General features: G+C 36.9%; 1 protein-coding gene across 3 annotated transcripts in view; it reads right to left on the bottom strand.

Annotated features, from left to right (window-relative positions):
* EPHA4 (EPH receptor A4) overlaps positions 1-25,439 on the bottom strand; it is a 159,540-nt gene that overhangs the window by 3,386 nt on the left and 130,715 nt on the right. The window contains exons 12-17 of one of the 3 annotated variants that reach the window (XM_074191273.1): positions 23,122-23,183; positions 22,437-22,646; positions 20,136-20,285; positions 14,491-14,684; positions 9,394-9,549; positions 8,146-9,054 (exon numbers count right to left, since the gene is read on the bottom strand). In XM_074191273.1, coding sequence (XP_074047374.1) covers positions 8,940-9,054; positions 9,394-9,549; positions 14,491-14,684; positions 20,136-20,285; positions 22,437-22,646; positions 23,122-23,183 — 887 coding nt within the window. In that variant the 3' untranslated portion in view covers positions 8,146-8,939. Of the gene's footprint in view, positions 1-8,145; positions 9,055-9,364; positions 9,550-14,490; positions 14,685-20,135; positions 20,286-22,436; positions 22,647-23,121; positions 23,184-25,439 lie in introns of those variants that run through there. The other 2 variants (XM_074191274.1, XM_074191275.1) reach the window with 2 other exon arrangements.

The following is a 25,439-nucleotide window of genomic DNA, read 5'->3' as shown; positions in this document are numbered from 1 at the left end:
ATATATACACGTATCTATTCATATATTTGTGAATATATTTATTTACGTGTGTATATTGATCCCCCCATAGACTGAAAATTCTTTGAGGCCAGTGACCAATTTTTTTCTGTGCTTCCCCTGCACCTAGAATGGATAAGATGTAAAAGAAATATTTTTGATTCATTGATGGCAGAAGTACCAAGAATTGAAAGAAAACATATTGGATAATAATAAGATGGTTTTTTAACATGAATTACATGGCACAAGGTAGTTACAGAGCAAATATTTACTAATTGACTGACAGATGTATAATTTCAGTAATCAACCAATAACAGAGATGAAAACCTGATGTTTTTCTAAAGAATGAAAAGAAGCCTGGAACTATGAACAAGTTGAGGAAACTAAATGGAATTCTTAAAATACTGATCAAAAACACTAGAAACTGTGAACATCTTGGAGGACTATTCTTTCACAACCTAAGTAGCACAGGAGAATGATAAACATTAAAAGGGATTGACATTAAGACTTTAAAACCATTTTAGGCTGTTCCAATTTTACCCAATCTGTCAAAAATCTCCTCTAAACGAGAGAACCATTTCTTTTTTAGTTTTTTCAAGGCAATGGGGTTAAGTGATTTTCTCAAGGCCACACAGCTATGTAATTATTAAGTGTCTGAGGCCAGATTTGAACTCAGGCCCTCTTGATTCCAGGGCCGGTACTCTATCCACTACGACACCTAGCTGCCCCTAAATGAGAGAACCATTTGGACCTGGTTTGTTTTCATAGTTGATTATTAAGACTTTGATATTATTAGATCACTTACAGTATTTAATGGTGTGTAGAAGCTTATAGTTGGTGAAAAATATCATAATCTGGCAAAGGTCTAGGCTTGGAATTCTATTTTTTTTTCTTTTGATAAAAAAAGGAAAAGGAAGCCAAATAAATAATTAAAATCAACATTTCTTCTCAAGTGAGAATTGTTTGAAGAATATATTGTACTCAACTAGAAGATAGAAAAGAAAGTTTTCCTTAAGACTGAGTTCACTGGGGTGGCTAGGTGTCGCAGTGGATAAAGCACCGGCCCTGGAGTCAGGTGTGCCTGGGTTCAAATCCGGTCTCAGACACTTAATAATTACCTAGCTGTGTGGCCTTGGGCAAGCCACTTAACCCTGTTTGCCTTGCAAAAACCTAACAAAAAAAAAAAGACTGAGTTCACCAATAAAGTCTTCCCTCAGTAATTCTTTTTTTTTCTTTTTTTAGGTTTTTGCAAGGCAAACGGGGTTAAGTGGCTTGCCCAAGGCCACACAGCTAGGTAATTATTAAGTGTCTGAGACCGGATTTGAACCCAGGCACACCTGACTCCAGGGCCGGTGCTTTATCCACTACGCCACCTAGCCTCCCCGTTCCCTTAGTAATTCAAACTATATAAGGTTAGTGAGGGGTGCAGTAACTAATGTTCTCAAGTAGTCATTTATCCAGGTCATTCACTGTAACTAATAAGGCATAATTTTTTAAAAAATCAATTGATAAATGGTTTCTACTGTAGAATAAAGGGAAGCCAACAAATGGAATCTTTGAAATCTTGGGCTGAACATTTCTTCAGGACTTTCATGGGAAATCCTAGAAGAGACAATGGTGCAAAACCAACCTTTGCTTCCCTATATTGGTCAGTTTTCACTACTACAAACAGCATGGATACATCCATAATTTGGGGGTAGCTGGCTTTTATTCTGAGGATTATAATGATGAAGAAAGTCCATTTTCATCAGAAAGGAGGTAAGGGAGGTTGTAATAATATACCTTCTCTTCCATCCCTCTCTCTTAATTTTCCCCCAAATAAGAATGTAGATGATTTAGTGGATGTTCTGCAAAAATGAACAGAATTTTGACTATTCGTTTTCTGAATAAAAACCAAAAGGTCAACTCCATGTGTGCAACTCATTTATGGTTAAAAAGAATTTTGTATAGGATTTTGTGTGGAAGGCAATACATTGTACCAAAGCATTATTAGTATGATTCACTTTTTGAAATGGGGAAATAACTATGTTATCTAAATATCATTGGTTAAAGAAGTATTTATAATAGGGTTTGAGATAAACAACACATGAACTTTCTAACTTAAGAATTATCTAATCTTAATTTGAGTCTTCTGGGGTATCCAAAACTGTGTTAAACAATGATCCTATTCTTTTTTCTCCTAATATTTTCTTCATCTCTCATTTCACCAGCTCTAATAATCACCTCCCTAATTTTGATTTCCATATATTCAGATGCCCAGTCTATATATCTTGCCCTGATCTTTTTCCTGAATGCCAGATCCATATTATTATCAGGTGCCTGTTGGATATCCCCATCCAGATATCCCAAATGCAATCTCTCTAAAACCTAATTCATTATATTTACTCCTAAACTTATGCTCCCTTTCAGATTTCTCTATGTTTGTTAAGAACTCCAACACCCTTTTAGTCACCCCCATGTACAATCTTGGGATTAGTCTCAACTTTGCCCTCTCATCACTTCCTCCACATCCTAACAGTTGCTAATTTTGGTTGATTTTTACTTCCATAGCATCTCTTATTTCCCTCCCAAACTCTTCAGCCATGGGGACTCCCTTCTCAACACCCCTTAATTTTACTATTGTAATGGACACATGTCAACTAGATAGTCCTAAAACATACATTTAATCATTCCACTCCCCTACTCGAAGATGATCAATGGTTTTCTATTGCGTCTAGGATAAAATGGAGACCTCTGTATTCAGCTAGTTTTTCTAGTTCTTTTATATTATTCACCTTCTCTAGTCAAATGAGCCTGATACCTCTTCCCGACAAGACAGAGGACCTGCCACTCCAAACTCAGAATGCAACTACCTCTTCCCCTAGGACTTTTAGAATCTCTGGCTCCCTTCAAAGCACATCGGAGGTGTTGCCTCCCACATTTTTGATTCTTTGTTAGCTCTAAATTGCTCTTAAACATGGCATATCTTTTCTTTTCTTTTTTTTTAAGGGTTTTTTTTTTTTTGCAAGGCAAATGGGGTTAAGTGGCTTGCCCAAGGCCACACAACTAGGTAATTATTAAGTGTCTGAGACTGGATTTGAACCCAGGCACTCCTGACTCCAGGGCCGGTGCTTTATCCACTACGCCACCTAGCCGCCCCCCCAATATCTTTTCAATAGAATAAAAGCTCCCTGAGAATAGTCTGCTTTGGCTCTGCTCCTAGAGTAGTGCCTTCCCCTGAATAGATATTTAGTAGAATCCTCAAGCACCTATGTAGGTTCACATGTGCTTCAGTTTAGATGTGGTTATTTTCAAGGACTTTAGAAGCTTCACAATACAAAGTACCCATTTTACAGATAATTAAATCCCAGACAGATTAAGTAACTTGCTCAAGGTCATAGAGGAATGACAGGGGCAGAATTTGAACTCCTATCTTCTGATCCCAAATTTTGTCCAAGGTGGTGACAGTATCATAGGAGAGAAAAGAAAGCCTAGAAGAGGTTATGTGAAAATAAAGTGACAGAACTTAGCAACTGATTAGACATGGGGGACTGGACTGGGAGAGAACGAGAGAGAGAGAGAGAGAGAGAGAGAGAGAGAGGCAGACAGACAGAAAGAAAGAAAGAACCTGGTTGCAAGTCTGGATGATTAGGAAGATGATGACAACTTTGACAATAACTGAGAAGTTAGAAGGAAGGGAGGGTTTAGAGGGGAAAGTTAATATGTTCAAGGCTTTCTTTAATTGAATTTTAAAATATGCTTGCTTGCACAAAAAGAGTAAGTCCCTTTCTGTACTAGACTATGTTAATGAACTTAATTTCACCCCTGTCTGGCATGTCTCAATAAAACATTCTGAATCACCAGTGAAAGATGGATGAATGATCCTACAACTACCTTGGATTTATATAGCACCTTTCTTCTCAAGGGCTCGGGGTGTTTCACATAAGAATATTTCATATATCTTTACAACATCCCTGTGAATTAGCTAAGGTATCATTACTAGGGTATCATTATCCTTAATTTTCAGGTAGAGAGGCAGAGCTACCCAAAAGGCTAAGTGACTTTCTCAGAGTCACACTCAGTAGACACAAACCTGCTTCCAAAACATAGATCTGGCTGATTCTCAGGCCACCTCTACTTTCTCTATCCAGTTACTATGATGCTTATAGTATGTCAGTGGGAAAGGTAAGCTAAATACCTTTCAATATCCTTAGTGAGTAGTACACAAACAATTTAAAAAATATATTTTTTGTTATGTCATTGTTTCTCCCATTAAAGTTGTTAGATTAAGAAAGTGGCATTTGAAACAAATTCACTCTAAAAGTGGCTTCAACCTTGACCTTCATTTTAGTCCAGTCTGTACTTACTGAGCATGAGAAAATTAACTAATGATAAGGGTTCACAACTGCAGAAATTTTGAAGAATATTTTGGAATTATCAGAAATTTCTTTGTATTCCCAGGTCTTTGCACACAATATAGTTTACTTGACTTAAATAGCATGTAGCATAGTGGTTAGATCTGGAATCAGAAGTCCTGAGTTCAAATTTTGCCTCAGCTATTTACTATGTGATTCTCGGCTCTGTATGCCTCAGTTTTCTTATCTGTAAAAGAGGGATAATAACATCTACCTCCCAAGGTTGTTGGGAGCATCAAATGAAATATTAGTAAAGCTTTTGCAAACCTTGACATGTTGTATAAATGTTATTATTATTAAAAATAGCACTGGATCTTAATTCAAACTGCATCTATTAGCTATGAGAATCTGAACAAATCACTTAATCCTTCTGTACTTCATCTGAAAAATGAAGATAAAACCCACTTCACAGGCTGTTAAGGATCAGTTGAGATACCATATGATATAAATGTTAACTATAGCTAAAGTCAAAACAACTCTAAATTCTCCAAAATCTTCTAATATAAATCCTGGTGGTTGATTTTTTTCTTGTTTTTTTCCCCCTTCCTCCTTAAAAGATAAGATTATGTCATTGGAAAAGGAGAAAATAAAATTCTCTATAGGTTTTCTGAAGGTAGTAGAAGGTGACTCCAAACAAGAAAGAAAAAAAAAAACCACCCAATCTACATTTGTTATATCTTCCCATGAATAACTAAGTCTCCTAGGCTTCAGCTGATGTGGCACTAAAATGCAAATCACTGGAATAGCTTTAAAAAAAAAACACAAATCTCAAATTCCTTCTGAACAGAAAGGATTTTACTACCAGTATTGCAAATGAGGTTTGTACCCAACTGCCATCATTTGACAGCATCAAATTTAACATCACATGCACTAAAGTAGCTTTCAGGTTAAAGCCTAGGGGGGAATGTTGTTAAAATCAGTCCACCATTGTTTAGAGGTGATAGAAACAGCATAGTTAAAGAAGTTAGATTTTCCCAGTCAAAAAAAAAAAATTCAGGATTTTCCTTTGGGGAATGGATGGAGCTATTTAACCCAACAACCTGAAGAAGAATTTTCTCAACTATAGCTAAGGTGTGAGGCATGGCACTCTTCAATGGAAGCCTTCAGGGATGAAAAGGAAGGAAGAGGAGAAGTATGTCAGTGCCATCGCCATACCGGGCAAGTGAAGACCAGCTGTTAGGGGCCCTTGAAACTGTTCCCTATCTGATCGTGTTTATTGTTTTAAGTGTTAGTAAATATGACAGGAAAGGAGTATTAAAGAACAAAGAAAAGACAGGTTCAAAGTTTTTCTCCTTCAATTCAACAGTCAATAAACATTTATGAAGTGACTAATATGGACCAGGTCAGTGCTAGTGCTAGATACACAAAGAAAGCTGAAGAAGTCCAAAGTGAGAGCTTTTCAAGACTTCTAGGTTTGATGGAAGGAAAGGAGGGCTCCTGAGATTTCACTGCATTAAAGTGGAAAATGGTGAATTCTTCCTCCTCTGCATTTTTCTTCTCAATGACCTATTTTCTCGAATTGTCTGAGTTCTCCAAGTCACGGAATCTACAAAATCCAAAACTAGCCCTCATCAGAACTCTACCTTATTGACATAGAGTATTTGCCCAAGTCTTATAGCATCCTTCCCGGAGGAATATCATTATGTCTTGGATCATCTCTATACAAGATCTGAAAAAGGAATGCATACAGGGACAGTGCTTCTGCCTGTGGATGGGTCTCAACTCCTCCATGAGTGGAGTAGCCCTTCCTCATAAAGTCCTGTTGCTATCTTCCTGTATAAATTCTATATGACAAAAGAATTGTATGCACCTACTTTTTGTCAACAACTTCTCTTCCATATGGTATATGGCTCATAATAGGCAGCCAGGTGGTTCAATTGATAGAGCATCAAAGCCCTGAAGTCAGGAAGATTCATCTTCCTGGATCCAAATCTGGCCTCAGCCACTTACTAGTGTGAATCTGTGTAAATCAATTAACCATGTTTGCCTTAGTTTCCTCATCTGTAAAATGAACTGGAGAAGGAAATGGCAAACCACACCAGCATTTTTGCCAAGACAGTCCCAAATGAGTCACAAAGAGTAGGATAATTGAAACAACTAATTGACAAGAACAACAGCAATGGTAACAATGGCTCTTAATGAATAATTATTAACTGGCTCTATTCTCTTTAAAGTTCATGTGTTTATTAGTTTTATCCAGAAGAAAAAAATTCCCAACTCAGAAAAGTAATTTAAATTTTCTAAGCATCCGGGTGTATTTATTCACCTAGATTTAGAACAATATCACCTTTCATTTTACTAAAGACTACTCTGACTCCCTGCACTATTTTTGACAAGAAATATCTCTCAAATTTTGTAATTATGAAAAAAGGAAGCTATTGACCTCTGACCTAACTTAGATAGGTCCTTTATATAACAAAATGCTAACTCTATACTAGTAAAAAAGATTAACAATAGTTGTCATTTATGTAATATTATCTCATTTAGGAGTCATAACAATTCTGAGTCTTGTGCTATTATTTCCCTCATTTTATAGTTGAGGAAACAGGTTAAATGTCTTTTCCAGGGTCGCACAGTAAATGTCAGAGGGAGGATATGAACTCAAGTCCAAAGACCATTCTCTGCACTACCCAATGACAATAAAATGAGTGGCTATTGATCTTCTAAATAGCCGTGCTGCTAAGATCTAGAATATTTTAATCCCATCATCATCTTGGAAATTTCCACCTTTGAGCTTCCCTGTCTCTATTGGAAACTGGTGTACCTGGTCTACTATTTCAGCCAGGGTTCAGCTATGCATCACTTCATCTTCCCCATTTCTCAACAGTTTTTTCAACAGACTCTTGCTACCACTTGCATACTCCTTCCCTGCCTCCTGCCTCCAGTTGTTGAACCAAAGCAGTTCTGCCGTTGTTCCAGAAAGGTACATCACTGTTCTCTATTTGGCCCTAACTACCATTCTCTGGACTCTACTCCCCTACCTGTATGCTACTAGAATGTAAACTTTTCAAGGAAGATACTGTCTCACTTGCTTGTATCTTTATTCCTTTTCCTTAGCGCAGCACTATATTTTTTACTTAATTCATTTAGTTCATTCCTAATAAAAAATAAATATAACTAATTCAAAGAGACATGCTAAGAAATGATGCAGAGTAAATGAAGCAATGCCATAAAAATATGCCTACAATAAAGTAAATGAAACTATTAAAAGAGAGATAAACATAACTTAATTGCAAATTTAGTTAGTTGTAGAATGAGTTCAGGAGGATGAGAAGTAGGGGACTAGAAGTTTGGATTAGTGCTTCATACTGTCAGATTTGGAAGCCTTCTTGGGCAGATTTTGTCACCAGGGTAGATTCAATTACATGGGAATTTCCAACACAGGTAAACAGTTGTGATTTTTCTTTTAATGTAAATGTACCAATAAAAAATGGGAAAACCTAGCTGGATAGGTTAATTATATAAAGTTGGAAATATGGAAATGCTCAGTCAGAATTATAGCAGAACCATCAAAGGTTGCTCTTAATGAAATGTAATGTGAGCAAAGGCAAATTGTTGTCTTGCTTGAGACACCAGAACTTGGTGTAGGGAGTACCTCTTCTTAGTAACCTATGATTTCAGTGATCTACAATACACAGATTAAATAGCATATTTGTCAGCATATTTCAAGTAAGGAGACATTTGACGGGGGTATACAATTTGACGGGGGTATACATTGGGAGGGAAAAAAAGCATTGTTTGCTTTTTCACTGACCTTTTCGCTTTGTGGTTGCTTCTAAAAACGAGGGAAGTATGGAAGTTGCCAATCCAAGATTGTCAGAGGCAGCTGTCAGGAAGGTAGTTACAAAAAGTCCATAGCGTTCATAGGATAAGCTATTATATGGCACAAAAACAACCAGAAAAGAAATGGACCTCATTTGTAGAGGTTTTGTTGTTATGTTTTTTTTTCCCCTGTTTTTCTTTCCTTCTTCCTTTCTTTTCCAGTAATCCACAAGGCAGCTTAAGCCTGGCCCCAGCCAAGCACCAATGGTGAGGCATTGAGCAGCCACATGGTATTTTTCACGGAGATTTTCCCTCAGTATCTATGATGCCCCATAGGCCAAGATCAAGTCTATAGAGGATATCCTGGGCAATTTCTTCATTCCAGTGAAAGATGCAGGAGTAGGGATTTATCCCACAAATAAAATACTATGGATATGATTCCAGGGGGAGAGGAGAAAGGCTGTGGGTAGAAGCCCAGCATCTGGCAACGAACACAACACCGAAAACTTGGAGGTGATGTTATATTTATATAGGTACATGTATAATACACACTGTGGATTGATGGCAGTATATTTTGAGAAACAATTTGTTCCAGGTCTGATTTCAATGACACGTTGTCATTTCTAGAATGGAGGCCCCACAGTTTCAGCAATTCCATCCACCAAGCAATGCTGCAGATTTTTATTTCAGAGGGCGAGAACGAAGTAAAAAAAGTGCAGGTCTTCAATTAAAGTGCATGGATGAGGTAAACTAATTGCAAGAGTTTTGAGTTTATTCAGTACTGGCTCAGACAGGAACCATCCTGCCATGCATCTGTTGCATTTGGGTCCGCATTGCCTGGACGCTATTCAAGATCTTATTCTGGTGCGTGGCGGCCGTGATGCCAATTCTCGCCAGGTCACTGTATCAGGGGCAAGAGAGAGAGAAAGAGAAAGAGAGGGCTCAGGTTCTTACTTTCAAGACTGATGAAGACACACATTTAAATCAGACACAATTAATATAGCACAACAAGGCAGGTGTAGAGAAATGTTTAATTAAGCAATTTGATCTAGCAATGGAGATGTGTTGCAAAATGACACTGGATCAAAATGAGGGGCATTCCATGTCGTAATGAGCAAGATGGGTTTGCAAATTCCAAGCAAAATAAATAAACAAACAAACAAATAAATAAACAAAATTAAATTTAAAAGACTGATTAAATCTAGATTTACCCTTTTTTGTTACATCGCTGAGTACTTACTCCTGGTTCATGTGCACTACGGCCTCGAGGGTGGTGTAACCGGCAGCTGTAAAATTGTCCTTATACCGGTCCATTTTGATGGCCTGCAGCCAATCCCCTACAGATACTACAGCAGAAAATTCTGGAGAGCTGGGATCCAACAAGGCAGTGTTGGGTCTGAAAACAGAATGAAGGGGGACACATGGTCGGTATCAAAGAGATAACAAGACAAAGTTCAAAATCCCTAAAGATGACAAGTGCAAATAGGAAGGGACAAAACCTCTGAATAACGTGAACTGTTTTGTTCCTTTGTGGGGTAGGAGGGATGAAAAATCTGAACCTGTGATTTCAATTTCTGCATTGGAAACTGCTTACCAAAGATGATCAGCAACTTGGGGTCTATAGCTTAAGACTAGAACTTAAGAGTCCACATCAGATACTTATATATTCCTCTAAATGAAATGTAATCATGAGATTTTTGTATGAAGTGAGAGACTGAGAAAGGGGCAAATTGTTGACTTGTCTGAGCTGTGAAGAAGTTAGTGGGGTTCAAAGTGGAGATTAACTATTCTTAGAAACCTAATATTCACAGATTTATCAAGCAGTATTGAAGTATAATATATATGAAATCTTCAACTTATACTCTTAGAAAGAAGCCCAGGACCCCAGGATTTTACGTGACTTGTCCTTGGTCACTGATCAGCATTGATAAGAATAAAGTTTTGAACTTATCTACTTGAGACCACCCCACTACACACTGGATAAATGCTACTTCTTTCAGATACCTTAGGTTACACAACCTAAGGAATGTTTTTTTCCTCTTATAAAGTCAAAAGGTCATCTTACCTCCATATTTGAATTCTGTGGGGTTCTTTTATTTAACTATTAGGATTGGCCATAACTAAATTTTCCAGTAAATTAATTAATGTTCATAGCTTTTATCAAAATATTGATCATAGCATTTACACCCTGGCAAGGCTTCTTTGACCATTTTCCATAGAGAATGAGCCTGGTCTTCTATGACATATCATAGACTTGAGTTTAGCAACTATAGAAACTCTAGTGAAGTATGAGTTGAGGTTGGTGACAGACCAAAGGAGAAGGTGGGAACCCTGAGCCTGCAGCTGGTCGGACTGGAGAGAAGCACTGAAAACAGCAAGAGTTCAAGTCAAACAGACTTCCAACCATTTTTTCCAGTGAGCTCAGTGCATTGAAACAAACTTGGGACGGCAGGGAGTTAATCCCTCTTTTAATCAATCCATCCCTGGGCAGCACGTGCGCCAAGACAGGCGGGAATAATGGTCACTTTGATCATTGTTGGGGCTGTGGAATGTGCTTCTCATGTTCCCTAGCTGGGCTGCGAAAGAATGATTTTAACAAATTCAATGTACTTATTATTAGCTTATTTATTAGTTTATGTATATTTCAAGCCAGGTGTTTTTTTATAAGGTCACTGTCAAATGCTACTAAGGATCCAAACAGAATTCTTGGGATTCCTTAGGCTATTAAGACATACCACCATATTAATAAGAGCTAATAGTCAGGGTGGCTGGCTGGGGTCTTCTTTTCTTCATTGAACATTTACTAGATTCCATAGATTCTATGTATATTTTCTACTTAGAATGAACTATGAAATCATTTTTCTCTCTCTAAGACTGTCAATATTTCTGTGTGCATATATAATACACATACATACACGCTCGTGTGTGTGTATATATATACATACACGTGTGTGTTTGTGTGTGTGTGTATATATATATATATATATATATATATACATATATATATATATATATACACATAATATAAAAAATCACAAAAGATGATTTAAAATGCTGAATGTGGACAAAGACTGATCTACTGTGAATGATGCCCCTAGTCTCAAACCCTTATAGGGTAGAAATAAAAGTGGATTTGGAGTCAAAGGGCTAGAATTTCAGTCTCAGTTCTGCCACTCACAACCTTGAGACTTTAGGCAAATCACTCAAACTCTCTAGCAAAGTTCATCCTGTGTAAAATGGGATCACTGGGAGTCATTCTAATTCTACCTTTCTATAATACCTCTCTCTCTTTTCTATGATAAAGCAAATTTATCTATTAAAGTGGTCTTAATCTAAAGTCCCACAGACGTGTTTTTGAAAAAAAAATCTATTTTGATGATTGTATTTCAATATAATTGATTTCTTAGTAATCCTATATTTTTTATTTTAAGCATTTAAAACATTATCTCTGATTTGAACCCACAGGTTTCCTAAACTACCACATGGGCCTATGACAAAAACAATTAAGATAACCTCCCTGAGCCCACATCTCAAAGAAGTTAGATTAGAAAATGAAAAATATAATAGGGGGATGGGAAAAATAGTTGGGTATAGGAGCAAAGAATGATGTGATCACTTTAGGGACCATTTGGCTTAGGCGGCAAAGAAAAATAACAACCAAGTGTAAGAACGAACACTGACCCCCTGGCACAATGGGAAAGAGTCACTTGATAGTATTATGCTATTCTTTAGAACTAATTTGACTAAGAAAGTTGCCTTTAACTTGTGAGCCAGCAAATGCTTTGTGAATATCATGAAAGAACCAAAATAAAAATAGCCTCTTTCCTTGAATGTGCATGATAAATCATCATCTAGTGGTGTAACTGTCTAATAGTGAAAAATAGGCTCCCTATGATGCCATCCAGGAATATCAGGTAAAGAATTAGGGACAGCAACACCGTGCTTGCTACTTATCATTTCAAGAAAACATAATCTGAACAACTCAGCATCTGGGCAGACATCATGCCTGGGATTGAAGCAGTGACTAGATCTACATTGTGCTCTCTCCACTCCTGCCCTGGCCCTGCTGATGGAGACCAAAACAAGCTCAGGGATGGTTGCTACTGAATTCTCCCTTTCCCAGGGTGAGATAACCACTAGCACCAGGTACCCTTGAACAGGGGATGTGAAAATTGGAAAGCACACCCTCTGATTTTGTCCCTATCAAAACCAAGCTATACAAAGTTTTAAGTTAGTAGACAAAGCTGGAGATAAGAATGAGCAAGGGATCAACTTCTTCCTCCTCTTTCCTTCATTCCCAGAGTAAAACTAGCCAGGGATGTTGGCTAGCAATCCATTCTCTCCTAGTTCTTCTGTATCATAAAAATGCTGAACAGTGGATTGGGTTTATTCTAAAAGGATAGGAACTGGGCTTGTGATTTCATTGGTATCAGGAACTCCCAAGTGAGAAAACTCTATTTACTGATGCAAATCATCAAATTCTGAGAAATTTAGAGAGTAGTGGTGTCTACAGATTGACTTAGGGAAAAAAACCACAGATTGACATTATCTTTGTGGTATTGTATTTTACTTATTTTGTTCACCATTTTGAAATTATATTTTAATCCATACAAGGTTACATTTGGGAGTTTTGATGCAGATTGACACCTCCCTAGAACAGAACTGTTAATGAATTTGCCTAGGGTCACATATAGTGTTTGCCTAGGGTCAGAAGTAGGGGGATTTGAATCCAGGTCTCTTGTGGTTTGAACCGTGTGTGTGTGTGTGTGTGTGTGTGTGTGTGTATTAGGGTATAAGAGGAAAGGGAGGGGACAAACAAATGGGTAGAAATTGTTGAAAAGAAGTTGGTTCCACAGATGCAGTATATAAAAATGTGCAAGTGAAACTTTTGTGATCCCATGAGTACTACAAGAAGTTCCTTGAATTAAAAACAGTAATCTTTGTATATGCTGCTCTAAGACATACCAAACATGTCTGTACATTGTCCATGAGTGGGAAATACTGCAGATACAGATTCACAGGATATATAGATATCACTATCTATATGTAGAAAGTATTTTGTTTTTTGCTTTACAAAACACATATTTCCTCTTAACCTTCTTTAAAAAATTAAATGTTTTATTAACAACTTTAAACAGAACATCATTTCAACCAACAAAACTTACTTAGTAACAATTTATACTTAATTAATTTCTACATATAAGGTATCATTACAAATTTTCATCACTCCTTCCCCATAGGATTTTGATTGTCCATTCATTCTCCTCCTTTCCTCTTATTTGGTTGTAGATTTTATATATTGTCTTCTCAACTTGCTTACTGCCTCCCCCTTTGCAATATTTCATAAAAGACTTTACAGATGTCTTAGTATTTCTCATGTGTCATTCTAAATTGCTTTATAATAGCCCATTACATGACTAGGTCACAATTTATTTAACCACTGTCCTTTTGTTAGACATTTAAGAAGATTCCAGTTTTAATTTTAATTATATGCCATTGTGAAAATCTTTAATCAGACTGCCCTTTTTTGTTACTGTTTGGTCTTTATGATGTTTCAGGGTCAATTATCTGCCCATTTTCTTGACCAATAGTTTTTTCTTTTAAATCTTGGTCCCCTCATCTTCACTTTTCTTCCTCTGAAAAATGACTTATTGATGGGCAGTGCAATTATTTTGTATTTTTAACTAGATTCTGTAAGCTTTAGAGTAGGGTCTTTTCCCATGACATTGACTCAATGTTCATTGATTTCAAAAGTCAGATAGTAAGAGCTAGGGGGCAAGAATCATTCATCTGTCTTAGGATATAGAGTAACTTTTCTCAGACTAACATTTCAGCATCTAAATGTTATATAGGAAGCAGGAGAACAATTTCTCACATTGGATTTTTTGCTTGTATATCCAAGATCAGCCTTAGTTTTCTGTGTACAGTGGTGTATTTTTAGTTTCTAAATCACTTTTTCTCGATCTCTTCTACATTGCCTCCAGGTTATTTCTTCTTTGTTTCTTTTCAGAAATTTGGCATCTTTCTTTGGCATGGAACACTGCTCAAAACTACACGTGACATCCTTTTTTCCCTAAATTTTTCCAAACTAAATTTAGATAATTTTTTTATTATTATTCCTTTTGGCCTGCCAGGTTCTGAACTCTTCAGTAGGGATACCAGGAGAAGCTTTTTTTCTTCAAAAACAATTCCCCATTGAAGAAAAAGGCTGCCCATATTAGGGAGAGCTATGAGCATCCTCTAATATGGTCTAGGATCTGAGTGAGGGTGAATTACTGCTTGCCTGTCACCTTCCATAGGTTCCTTCATCTATCACCATTACGTTAGCACCGCTGACCTGGAGCTCTCAGTGCCTGTCCTCTTCAAGCTGTTGGGATTGCGGATGAGTTTGTCCAACATGTTGACAATCTGTCCAAATTTAGGCCTGTCGCTTCTTTCCTTCTGCCAACAGTCTAACATCAGCTGGTGGAGAGCTATGGGGCAGTCCATTGGTGGAGGTAGCCTGTAGCCTTCCTCAATGGCTTTTATCACCTGTGGATGACAAAACAAAGAAAATCAAAGGCTGCCAGATTAGCTGGCAAACAAGCTCCCCATCCTGATCCTGCTCTTATGCCTATATCTGACTTGCCAAAAAGCTAAAGGCTTGGAAGCAGCTCCCAGTTCCCTCTCCTTCATAGTGACCAAATCTGGCCTCAGTATCTATGACAACAGAAAAGCAAGGTTGGTAATTGTTTTAGGATGTTCCCAGTTGGCAGGTTCTCTCCATCTGAATACCTAAAGCAAGAACACATAGAAATTTACCATTTTTAGAAAAGAAAGGTAGAAATAGAGGAGAGGTAGGTGGCATGGTAGAGTCAAGAAGACTCTTCTTCCTGAGAACAAGTCTAGTAACTTTTACTGGTTGTGTGACCCTGGACAAGTCCCTTCACTGTTTATCTTAGTTTCCTCATCTGAAAATGAGCTGGAGAGGGAAATGGTAAACTGCTCCAGTATATCTGCCAGAAAAGCCCAAATGGGGTAAAGAAGATTCAGACATGAATGAGAAATAGAGGGTGTCAAAAGGAACCTTGATGTATTATCTAATCTACCCCTTTATCCATGTAGATACCAGACCTAATCAGATCTAAATAATCCTAGAGAGGAGAAATGAACTCTAACTTCTTTTTAAGGACTTCCCTCAGAAAGCATTTCCAATATTTAATAATCCTCACTAAGACCCAAATCCTTCATGTTTCAGCTTAAGTCCATTTTCACTTATTCTACCAGAGTAGAGATGTAAAAATGAACCTAGCTGATCACCGGCCCCAGACAGGCCAGTAAAACAGTGATGGAGTTGAAATTTGTCTTTGGCATTTGTCTCCTTCCACCTGCCCCCCCCCCCCCCACTCATTCATCATCCCCTGGAGCCTTTCAGGTATACAGCTAGTGACTCATTCCTACTCTCACTGTCTGTCCACCATTAGCCACTAAAGGAATTGACAGATGTCAAAATGTATTCTCAAAAACCTTCCAAAGGGGAGGAAAAGCATCCTAGATTGGGAGACAGAAAACACAGGTTCAAATTCCAGTTCTGACATTTATTACTAATATGACCTTAAAAAAAATCACTTCTCCAGGTCTCAATTTTTTCATCTATAAAATGAGAAGGTTGTATTAGATGACTTGTAAGGGCCCTTTCAACTCTCAATGATCCTATGACTTCTAAAATGAAAGATGCGATACCAGTAGAAGAGTGGATATTTTAAAATAGAAGACCCTCATTACTGTCTCCTCTATCATATTCTATAAGAAGTACTTTTCCCCTATTTAATGGAATTGTCCCTGTGCTATTTAAAAGCTCTTTTTATACTATCACTATTAGAATTCAACCTTCACTTTTACATATTTATAATCCTAATTCTTTTAATTTGTTCTCATAAGCACTCTTTTTCAACTACTTAATCATCTTCATGGTTCATTTCTGAATCCTCTTCTCATTCCCAGCATCTTACTTTGGAATGCTCTGTTAGGTTAGACAAAGCCCTCTGTTAGGTTGTGGCCAGTGCTGAGCAAAAAGAAAGCATAATTCAAAGTTTCTGCATCCTATATCTATAAACTACCAATCATCTATAGTTTAGTTTCTGCATCCTAGAAATGTCTAATAGCTGAATATTCTAAGGAGCTGCCCTAGAGTTTGTCTGCAGTCATCATAATGACTATAATGCTGATTATTCAGCAACATAACCCTATTATCAGAAAGTGTCATTTCCACTTTGACACAGACCCAAGTTGACCTAGGTCATGTCTACCAATGATCGATTAACTCAGTTGTTAACATATAGTTAACAATACCATGGAAACAATGTAAAGACTGACAAATTGCCTTCTGTGGGGGGTGGGAGGAGGGAAGTAAGGTCAGGGGGAAAATTGTAAAACTCAAAATAAATAAAATCTTTAAAAAATATATAGTTAATATAAAGTGTTATATTCACCACTGCCCCTAAATCTGTTCATTGTTCATTATGACTAAGAGTTTTTTATAGTTCAAAATTATGAACAGCTAAGGCTGTTTCTTTTTTCTTCTTATATCTTTTTCTATAGTTATACTTATTAAAACCCATTTAGTTTACTTTTGACTATTCCTGTCAGTTTAAGAACTAAATTCCTTTTCAAGATAAGGAAGTGAGAAGTGAGAAGAGGAGATTCACTCAGTTGAAAGCTAGGTACAAAAGTAGTAGCAATATCATCAATTGCAGATCAAAGTGAGCTGGGGGTGGGGAAGGAGGAGGAGGAGGAGGAGGATGTACAATATATAGAGCCAGGTACACCCTTTAAGTATATTTTATTGAGGACTGAGGAAGGACAGAAATATAGGATGCAGTTTTCTTGAGGGAAGGAACTGATTTTATTTTCTTTTAACCCACAGTGTCTAGTATACAGTAGCATTTAATAAATGATTGTTGGATTGGAATGGCCCCTTTTAACACTTTTGAATTCAAGTTATGTGCTCCTAACTTCCGGCCATGCCTTAGATCATGACTCAACTCTACATTTTCAGGAGTAGGTTCTACATTCAACTAATGAAAAAGTATAGAACACTGGAGAGGTCTGGGACTGATGGCTGCCCACCACCATCTGTTATGTCAGACGGACACTTAGCCTGGAGTCAGTTGGGAAACTACTTATGTCTCCTAGACTACACTTTCTTAGTTTATTGATGAGTGTGTCATATAGCCCAGAATCAGAAATCTTGCCTAAGTTAAGATAGATTTACATCAATTTCTTTTTTCTCAATGTGCCAGAGTGCTAATAATTCTTGATCATGGAGACCATTCTTCAGTTGCATTTCCTGAGGTCAAGATTTGTCCATATCTGTGCTGTCTGCTTAAAAACTATAACAATTCACACTTGTTTTATACATCATCTAAGCCCAAAGTCTCACACATATAGATATCCAGCTAATACTATAAAGGATGATAATCTGGGTCTATTGGAAACCTGCTGTTTCCTCTATATAACTTAGAAAATTTAAAGGCTTAAAACAATGACAAGCATATTCAAAAATAATGCAAAGGGCAGATCCCAAAGTGAGACAAATTAGACCTTCCCCCAAACTCCAAAATGGAAAGAATTGATTAAATAGCTAAATGCCTTTGTCAAAGCTACAGGTTTGAAAATAGACACAGCAGGACAACAGACATCTGGAAATATTTTTAAAGATTCTACTCTTCTGGGAACAATACTCTGAGTCTCAGATGAAACTGAAGAAAGCTCAAGAAGTCAAAATAAATATACAAATTCATGAACTGCTCTTGGTTTGGATGCTCTGAGCTTCCAACCTGAATCCTAATCCTGGAGGAAGTCACTTTATGCTCTTTGCATAGAATAATTGTACCAAACAATATATTATGCTACCCATCACCACCACACAGTCTTTTCAAGGCTGTAATTATCCATCAGTTATGCTAGCTGCTGCCTTTCTTCCCATCTACAATGATTCTTCCTTTGCAATTTACAGATAATACCATGTCAACATTAACTACCCCATTTAATCTAGTTATTCAGATTCAGGGATCTTTTTTTGACCAACAATACAAGAAATTCATTAGCTACTCTCTTGATCCAAAGCAATCTTGCACTGATAAAAATTCAAACACATCATCTTTCTTAAGCACATATGATTTTTAGATTAAATTAAATTAAGTTCTGATGACCTCCTGTAGATTCACGAGGGCAAGGGAATCTTAGAGCTCATTCACATAAGAAGGAAATTGAAAAAAATGTCTTTTAAAAAATTTTTTGAATCGAAAATATATTTTTGATGCCTTTTATCATTATATCATAATCATGGAGGTAGAGGAGACTCTGGTCTACAATTCAGATTGAACTATCTTTTATACCAAAGAAAAACAAGCAAAAACACCCAATTCAAGGACTATCTCTGATAATATAAAATATTGTTTTTCAGAAGGGATAAATTGAAATGTCAGCAAGATGTAAATTCTTGCCAACAATCTAATATTTATGGAATAGTTGGCTACACACATTCATATAATAACAACAGTTAACTTTCCATAATCATTTTATTGGGAGCCACTTGTCAGTAGCCAACTGTGTATTGGTTCAACTGTACTCAACAAAGGCAATTTTATGGATAACTCAATACAGGGCAAGCACTCATAGGGATTCAGGAAAAGCAATACAAGGACACTCTCAAAGTCTCTCTTAAGAACTTTGGTATTGATTGTGAAGCATGGGAGACACTGGCACAGGATCACTCAGCATGGTGTGTCTTCATCAGACAGGGTGCTATGCTCTTTAAGCAAAGCAGAATTGAAACAGCTCAAAAGAAACAAGAGATGCACAAATGTAGAGAATTCATTGCAAATGTTTTCATGGACTATTTGTGTCCGACCTGTGATAAAACATTTCAAGCTAGATAGTGATGTCATTTTGGTCCTCTTCAAGAATGAAGGACAATAATCAACCAACCAACCATCTCAGGACCTATTTCCACATTTATATAATGGGCTAATAAATACTTGTACTACCTACTTCATAGGATCAGTATGAGGAAAACACTCTGCTAACTTCAAAGCACCACATGAATATGAATTTTATTGTTGTTATAAATCCTTTCCAAAAACAGCTGAGTTGAAATTCCAGGTTTAATTTTTTTTAAATATCTTTCAATCAATCTCTCAGGAAAGTAACTGGGACCCAGGGTTTTGTTTGTTTGTTTGTGTTTTTTGATCTTTTTCACCTGAACTATTTGTCACCGAGTTCTTTCACCACAGAATCTTATTAGTGTCATTATGGAGTATTTTTCCTGAAATTGCAGGCACTGTGTGTATACACTCTTATGAAATGGACTGAAAGTCCAGATGGCACAGTTAAAGGGATGTGCATAATTTACAAAGGGTCATTTAGTGAAGCTGTTTTTTAGTGTCCTCAAGGGGCAGCTCTTCTATTATTGAGACACTGGTGCAAGTTCTAATTACAACTTCACCAGAGTTAAAATATTAACCCCTTCTTTCCCACTAACTGTAACTTTTTTTGGGAAATGTATGTGAGAAATGCAGCTATATTTAATTTTACTTTTTCCCTAACCCCCCTCCACAAAAAAAAAAATTATTTAATCTTAGTTTTGAAAGTTCATCAAGTGAAAAAGCTTTGCAGATGCAGTTGATGGAATTTTGTTTCCTATCTGTATAATATTGTGTAGAAGAATTAAGTTCCTAGAAGGCAGAGAATGATTTTGGTTTCTTTGGATGTTTTTTTTTCCCTTCTTAATCATCAGTAACTTGCATATTGCAGGTGCTTAATAATTCTGGTTGGATTGGATCATCATAGTAATGCATTATATCGATAGATTTTATTGTTTCACAGAATACTATTCTGCACCTCCCCTCACTGCCATTCCACACACCCCCAACTCCTCTTTCACCCCACAAAACTTAGAATTTCCATCCAAAATAATTTGTTTCAGAACAGAGAACTCACATCCTGGTTGGACATATCCCAGTAGGGCCGCTCTCCATAAGACATCACTTCCCACATCACAATTCCATAGCTCCATACATCACTTGCAGATGTGAATTTACGATAAGCAATTGCTTCTGGTGCCGTCCACCGGATGGGAATTTTGCCACCCTATAAACATTGAACTAGAAGTTATTTCCTAAGTACAATACTGACTCTGCAATTTCTGAATGACATCACTGTTTTTGAAGATGACAGTACAGTTCCTGGGACAGCTCCCAAAACAATTCCAAAAAGTAAGAGAGCCTTCCTTGTTTCATCTAAGTTTTCAATGTTGAGAGGTAATTTCACCCATATGTTTCCTTTAATCACAGGGACATTATGGATCAATAAATTGCTTAATATGCTTTTCTTAAACCAACCTAGTATCTGATCTTGGCTTGATACTATGTCATGAAGGTTATGATGATGGTAGGAGTTAAAAAAGATAAGATATATGTTATCTATATTAGATAAAATGTAAAAGTACATGTAGTTTTAGAAGATCAGACCCCTTATTTGTCTTATTTTCTTAATTTGGCAGTATAAAGGTCCATGCTTAAAAAATTGCTTCAGAAATCATGAAATTGAGACTAAATTGAAAATGGGTTATAAAATATCATTTCTCTCTTTTCCTCATAGGATTATCATTCTGCCCTCCCCTTACTGAATGTAAAAGGCATATTCAAAATAGCCAGGGGATGAAGTGGTAAATAGGCTCTTAAAGACAAAAGAGAAGAAACTAGATATAGTATTATATTAATTCATTTTTCCTGTGAGCTTCCAGTGTGGGAGAGGAGTAGGAAAGTGTGATTTTTTTATTGAAGTTTTAAAAAAGACAACTTTTCAAACCAAGGTAGAGAGCCATCTGTTAGAGTTTAAAGGACATTCTAACTAGTTATCTGATTTGCTTTAACCATAGTCATCTCATGCCAGGAATTTCTGTTTGTTTATGTTAATGTACAAGGTGTTTTTAATTGACTCTAAACTTTACTAGGGTACCATCTGGGGGAACTGATTCAAGCTCAAGTAGTCCTATTTTAAGCTGTTCAATGGAAAAAATCCAAAAGTTTTCTATCCTTTATTTTGGATACTAAAACAAGACAAGAGAGTGGGCAGCAAATAGCATTGTTTCTACAGAACTTCCTCTACACAAGAATATCCAACATTAAAATTCTCTTTATTCATACAGGCACTGCCACATTGACTTCTGCCTTTGCCTCCTAGAATGATGGCTGTAACTGTTCATCTTTAGATTATTGGATGAAAAGTAGAGCATTTCACTCTTTAATATAGTTCACTCCTTTTCTGAGTGAATGAACTCATGATGCAAGAGGATATTAGAATTAGCAATTACAGCCAGAGAGACTGAATATTGAAATCAGGTCCAGTCACAGATGGAAAATGGCAAATATTTAAAGGGGCTAGGGTGGGGGGGGGAAGGAGGCTGGAAACTTTCTGTTTTGTGTTAATTTTAATGGTGCCAGTCTTAATGGTCAGTAAATTGTTTTATGAGCTGCTGTGTTTATTCCATTAGTATTTTATACTTAGATTGCTAAGGCAGAACAGCAGACTCATTAACTGCCAACTGATAACTCTTAACTATATTCAAATCCCTGCTTATCTTTCAACAGTAAAATGCAAACCATTAGCAACTGGAAAAACCTCCCAAAGGGAAAAAATATTGTAAATCCATATTCTATATATTTCACATTCCTTAACCCAAGTACAGAAACTTTTTTTGGAGTATAAGGAGTTATCAAAATATGGAGACTTTAATAGATCAGACAGGCATGAAATAAAAAATTATTCTTAAAATGTGATAGATTTAGGGCTGGGTGGGAATTGAGAGGCTAGCTAGCCCAATTTCTTCATTTGACAAATGAGAAAACTAAAGTCAGAAATTATTTGGCCATGACCAGAGAAGAAATAAGTAATAGATCAAAGATTTAAATCCAGGACCGCTGACTATACCATGCCTTTTTCTTTCCTTTTCTTGTTGCCTCTAATTTACTATTTATTTTAATTTAGATTACTCTTCTAAAAAAGAGATAGAATCCATTTGGAAAAATGAAGAGATCTTTTTCTTTGAGACAAAATCCTTTCTGGGAAAAATACCTTAAACATAGAGTAGCCATTTAAAGAACAATTCAGAAAATGAGGACTTTTGTTTTAGGTTAATTATTAATTTCCCTGACACACTAAAGGGTGATGGGTTTTTGGAGGCCAAAAAGTTCTTCATCACATTTTCAGAACAAAAAAAAACAATGGTACAAGACTTACCCTTGTTGTATAAGCTGCTTCAGGGTCATCCTCAAGAACACGAGACATACCAAAGTCGGACACTTTGCAGACCAAGTTGCTATTAACCAAGATGTTCCGAGCAGCCAGATCTCTATGTACATAACTCATATCAGAAAGGTATTTCATCCCAGAACCAATGCCACGAAGCATCCCAACCAACTGAATCACTGTAAATCTTCCATCATTCTTCTGTCCAGAAAGGGGGAGGGAGAGAGGGAAGAAATAGGGAAAAGTTCATTAGCACTAAACCAAAATGAATTATTTCCAAGTGTTAACTCAGATATTTTTGATAATCCTGACCTTCCTCAAGACACAACTCATAATTTCTTTGCCTTTCTGACTAAAGACTCTAATTCAGTAGGTGAACACATCTTATAATCTAGGTTCATGTTTCCTGTGATGGAATTTATCCAGTTATAATGAATCTGTGGCACTGCCAGGCCCACTGAAAGAGGATAAATCAAATGGAGAACTGACTAATCATGGATTATTTAATAGACTCTTTAAAAAATCATTGATCCTGAATTTCCTTTCTTCTCCTGTCCCCACCCACTCAAAGTCAATAAAGATAATCAAACATAAGTCATACCTAGAATGGGGAAGAGGGGGAAGTTCATTTACCCAGTGCAAACAATCTTGAATGTAATATCAAATAGTCACATACCCTAAGGAATGCATCCAAGGAGCCATTCTCCATGTACTCGGTTATGATCATTACAGGTTTACCTAGAGTTTTCAGAAAGAAAAACATAATTCCTTGATGAACACTGCCGTTAATGAGATAAAAATGGGCTGTGCACAATTTTACTGCCAAGACACCTGTCTTATGTGATCTAATTTAATTAAAACAAGCCAAGCTTATGCCTCAGCTGTGGGGAGCTGGGAATGAAATATTAAAAGGACGAATAGGTTTAATCTCCATCTGGAAGGTTAACCCTTTGGGTGACTTGTTGACAAGGTCTTTAAAATGGCCTCTGGTATCCAGGGACCATATGCATGGATAATTATTGGGGGGGGGGGGATAAGTAGCAGGAGGGAGGGGAAAGATGAAGGGACAGATCTCTTTAAATTTGAAAAACATTTTAGGATAATTAAATCCACTCCCTACCCCCACTCTTAAAATCTTTTGTGTTACTCTAAAGAGTCAATGGATGAGGAAACTCAGTTCCTTATTACTTTCAATTTTTCCTTCACTTTTCTTAAATCAGATTCTCTTTTTCCTCCTCATATCTATAAATAAACTCTATCCATCTGCTTCTCGAAAAAAAAAACGTGCCACCAGAGAAGAGATTCAATGAATTGTTTTAACCAGAGGGGAGCTGAATGTAATATCAACCTTCATTTCATTGTGCTGGGTACAACAGAGAAAATCCATTGTTCCTAAGCTGGGCAGAAGAAACAACACCTAATTTGCTTGTTAGTTTTCCCTTTCCTTTTCCTTTGCAAAGAATGTTTTGGAGGAAAGTTATACTTGTTATTAGCCTCCATAGCTCTAGCAAAGAGCTCAAGATTTTAAATCTCTTCAGTCTTGGGAAAGCTTCATTTGATTTTAAATATGCATTTTCATAAGTAATTTCCACTGAGATCTTTTTTTTTGGGCGGGGGGGAGATTTCCCTCTCCTTATTTTTATGGCTGGGGGAAAGGGGAAAAACGTATGGGGTCACTAAAGATGCCCTAGAACAGAGTAAAATGCTAGCTTGATAGATCAAAAATGTTCACAATTTGCTTGCTGCATTTACCATCAGTATCCATTTAGACAATCAGTCAGGGAAAATAGCTCTGGAACATTTCAACATTGAAAAGCTTCCATAATTATTCTGCACCAATAAATTTCTGTTCATTCCAAAGTCCCACTCTGCTTGCAATTTCCAGAATGGGCTCTTAATTTCTGAAGTGAAATCTTTGGATTAAAGAAGGAGAATATGGATGCTATAATGTGACAAACTTTAAAAGGCAGGAAAGAGGAAGAATCTTGAAGCCCAGCAAAGAGAAGAGTAAATACATCATTCTTCCCTTTTCCCTCACTTCACTGCATTAAAGTGGAAAGTCTACCTTTTTGGTGTCTACTCAATTTAAACGAGAACCTATATCCCAAATTGCATATTTTCCAGTTCTCTTCACCCTTGCATCCTTGACCATGATCTTTTGACAGGACAAATTCATCTAAATGAGTTTTAATTAACCTGCCTCCATCAAAAGATACTTTGTTAAACACCAAGAATGGGGACTATTCTTTCAGTGCATTAATCCATAATTCTATTACTCAGATACTATTTGAGTGGTAGAAAAAAGAGGAAGGTTGAGAGAGGCAGGATAGAGGGGGTAGTGAAGGGAATTTACAATCCTACCATCAATAATAAAAGTTACTCAGCTAGCATCTGGTAATAGAGTCACACTCTTTCTTCCCACTTCTACACCTTCCCACTCTGCCAGCCCAACTCCCGTGGCACCTCCCTCATATGCTTTTTGGGCTACATTTTATTTTTGTTTATTCAAGGCATGGATTCTCCACAGCTTTTACAAGCTCTGCAGAAAAAGGAAGACAAATGTTTTTCTCTAAGAAGCAGTGCTAACAAAAGAGTAAGAGTTCCAAGATAGCCCATTTGGGCTTAGAGTGGATTCCTTCATCAGGAACTAGACAGATAGAAATCCAATGGGGGGGGAGGTCTATCCCATTTACCCTCCTCACCCTCCCAACTACCGAACATACCACTACCCCATCTCCCAACTAGCACCTCATTTGGTGAAAATTTTAAATCATTTTAATTCAGTGACAAGTGCATTATGCAAATGAATCTAGTCATTTATAACAGTTACAGCTGTAATAGCTATGGGTTTTAGAGGCACAGTGGGATTTTAATACAAAGATCCCCTGTTACCTCTCTCTTTTTACTGAGGTGCGATGAAATTCACTGTCTATGGCAAAAAAAAAAAAACACTCGAAGCCAAACAGAGACTCTTTTTTACAGAATGGGACCTGC

The sequence above is a fragment of the Macrotis lagotis genome, chromosome 6, assembly GCF_037893015.1.
Source record: "Macrotis lagotis isolate mMagLag1 chromosome 6, bilby.v1.9.chrom.fasta, whole genome shotgun sequence".
In the NCBI taxonomy this organism is placed as follows: Eukaryota; Metazoa; Chordata; class Mammalia; order Peramelemorphia; family Peramelidae; genus Macrotis; species Macrotis lagotis.
Note: the sequence above shows the minus strand (reverse complement) of the source record. Positions and strands in the feature narration are given on the sequence as shown.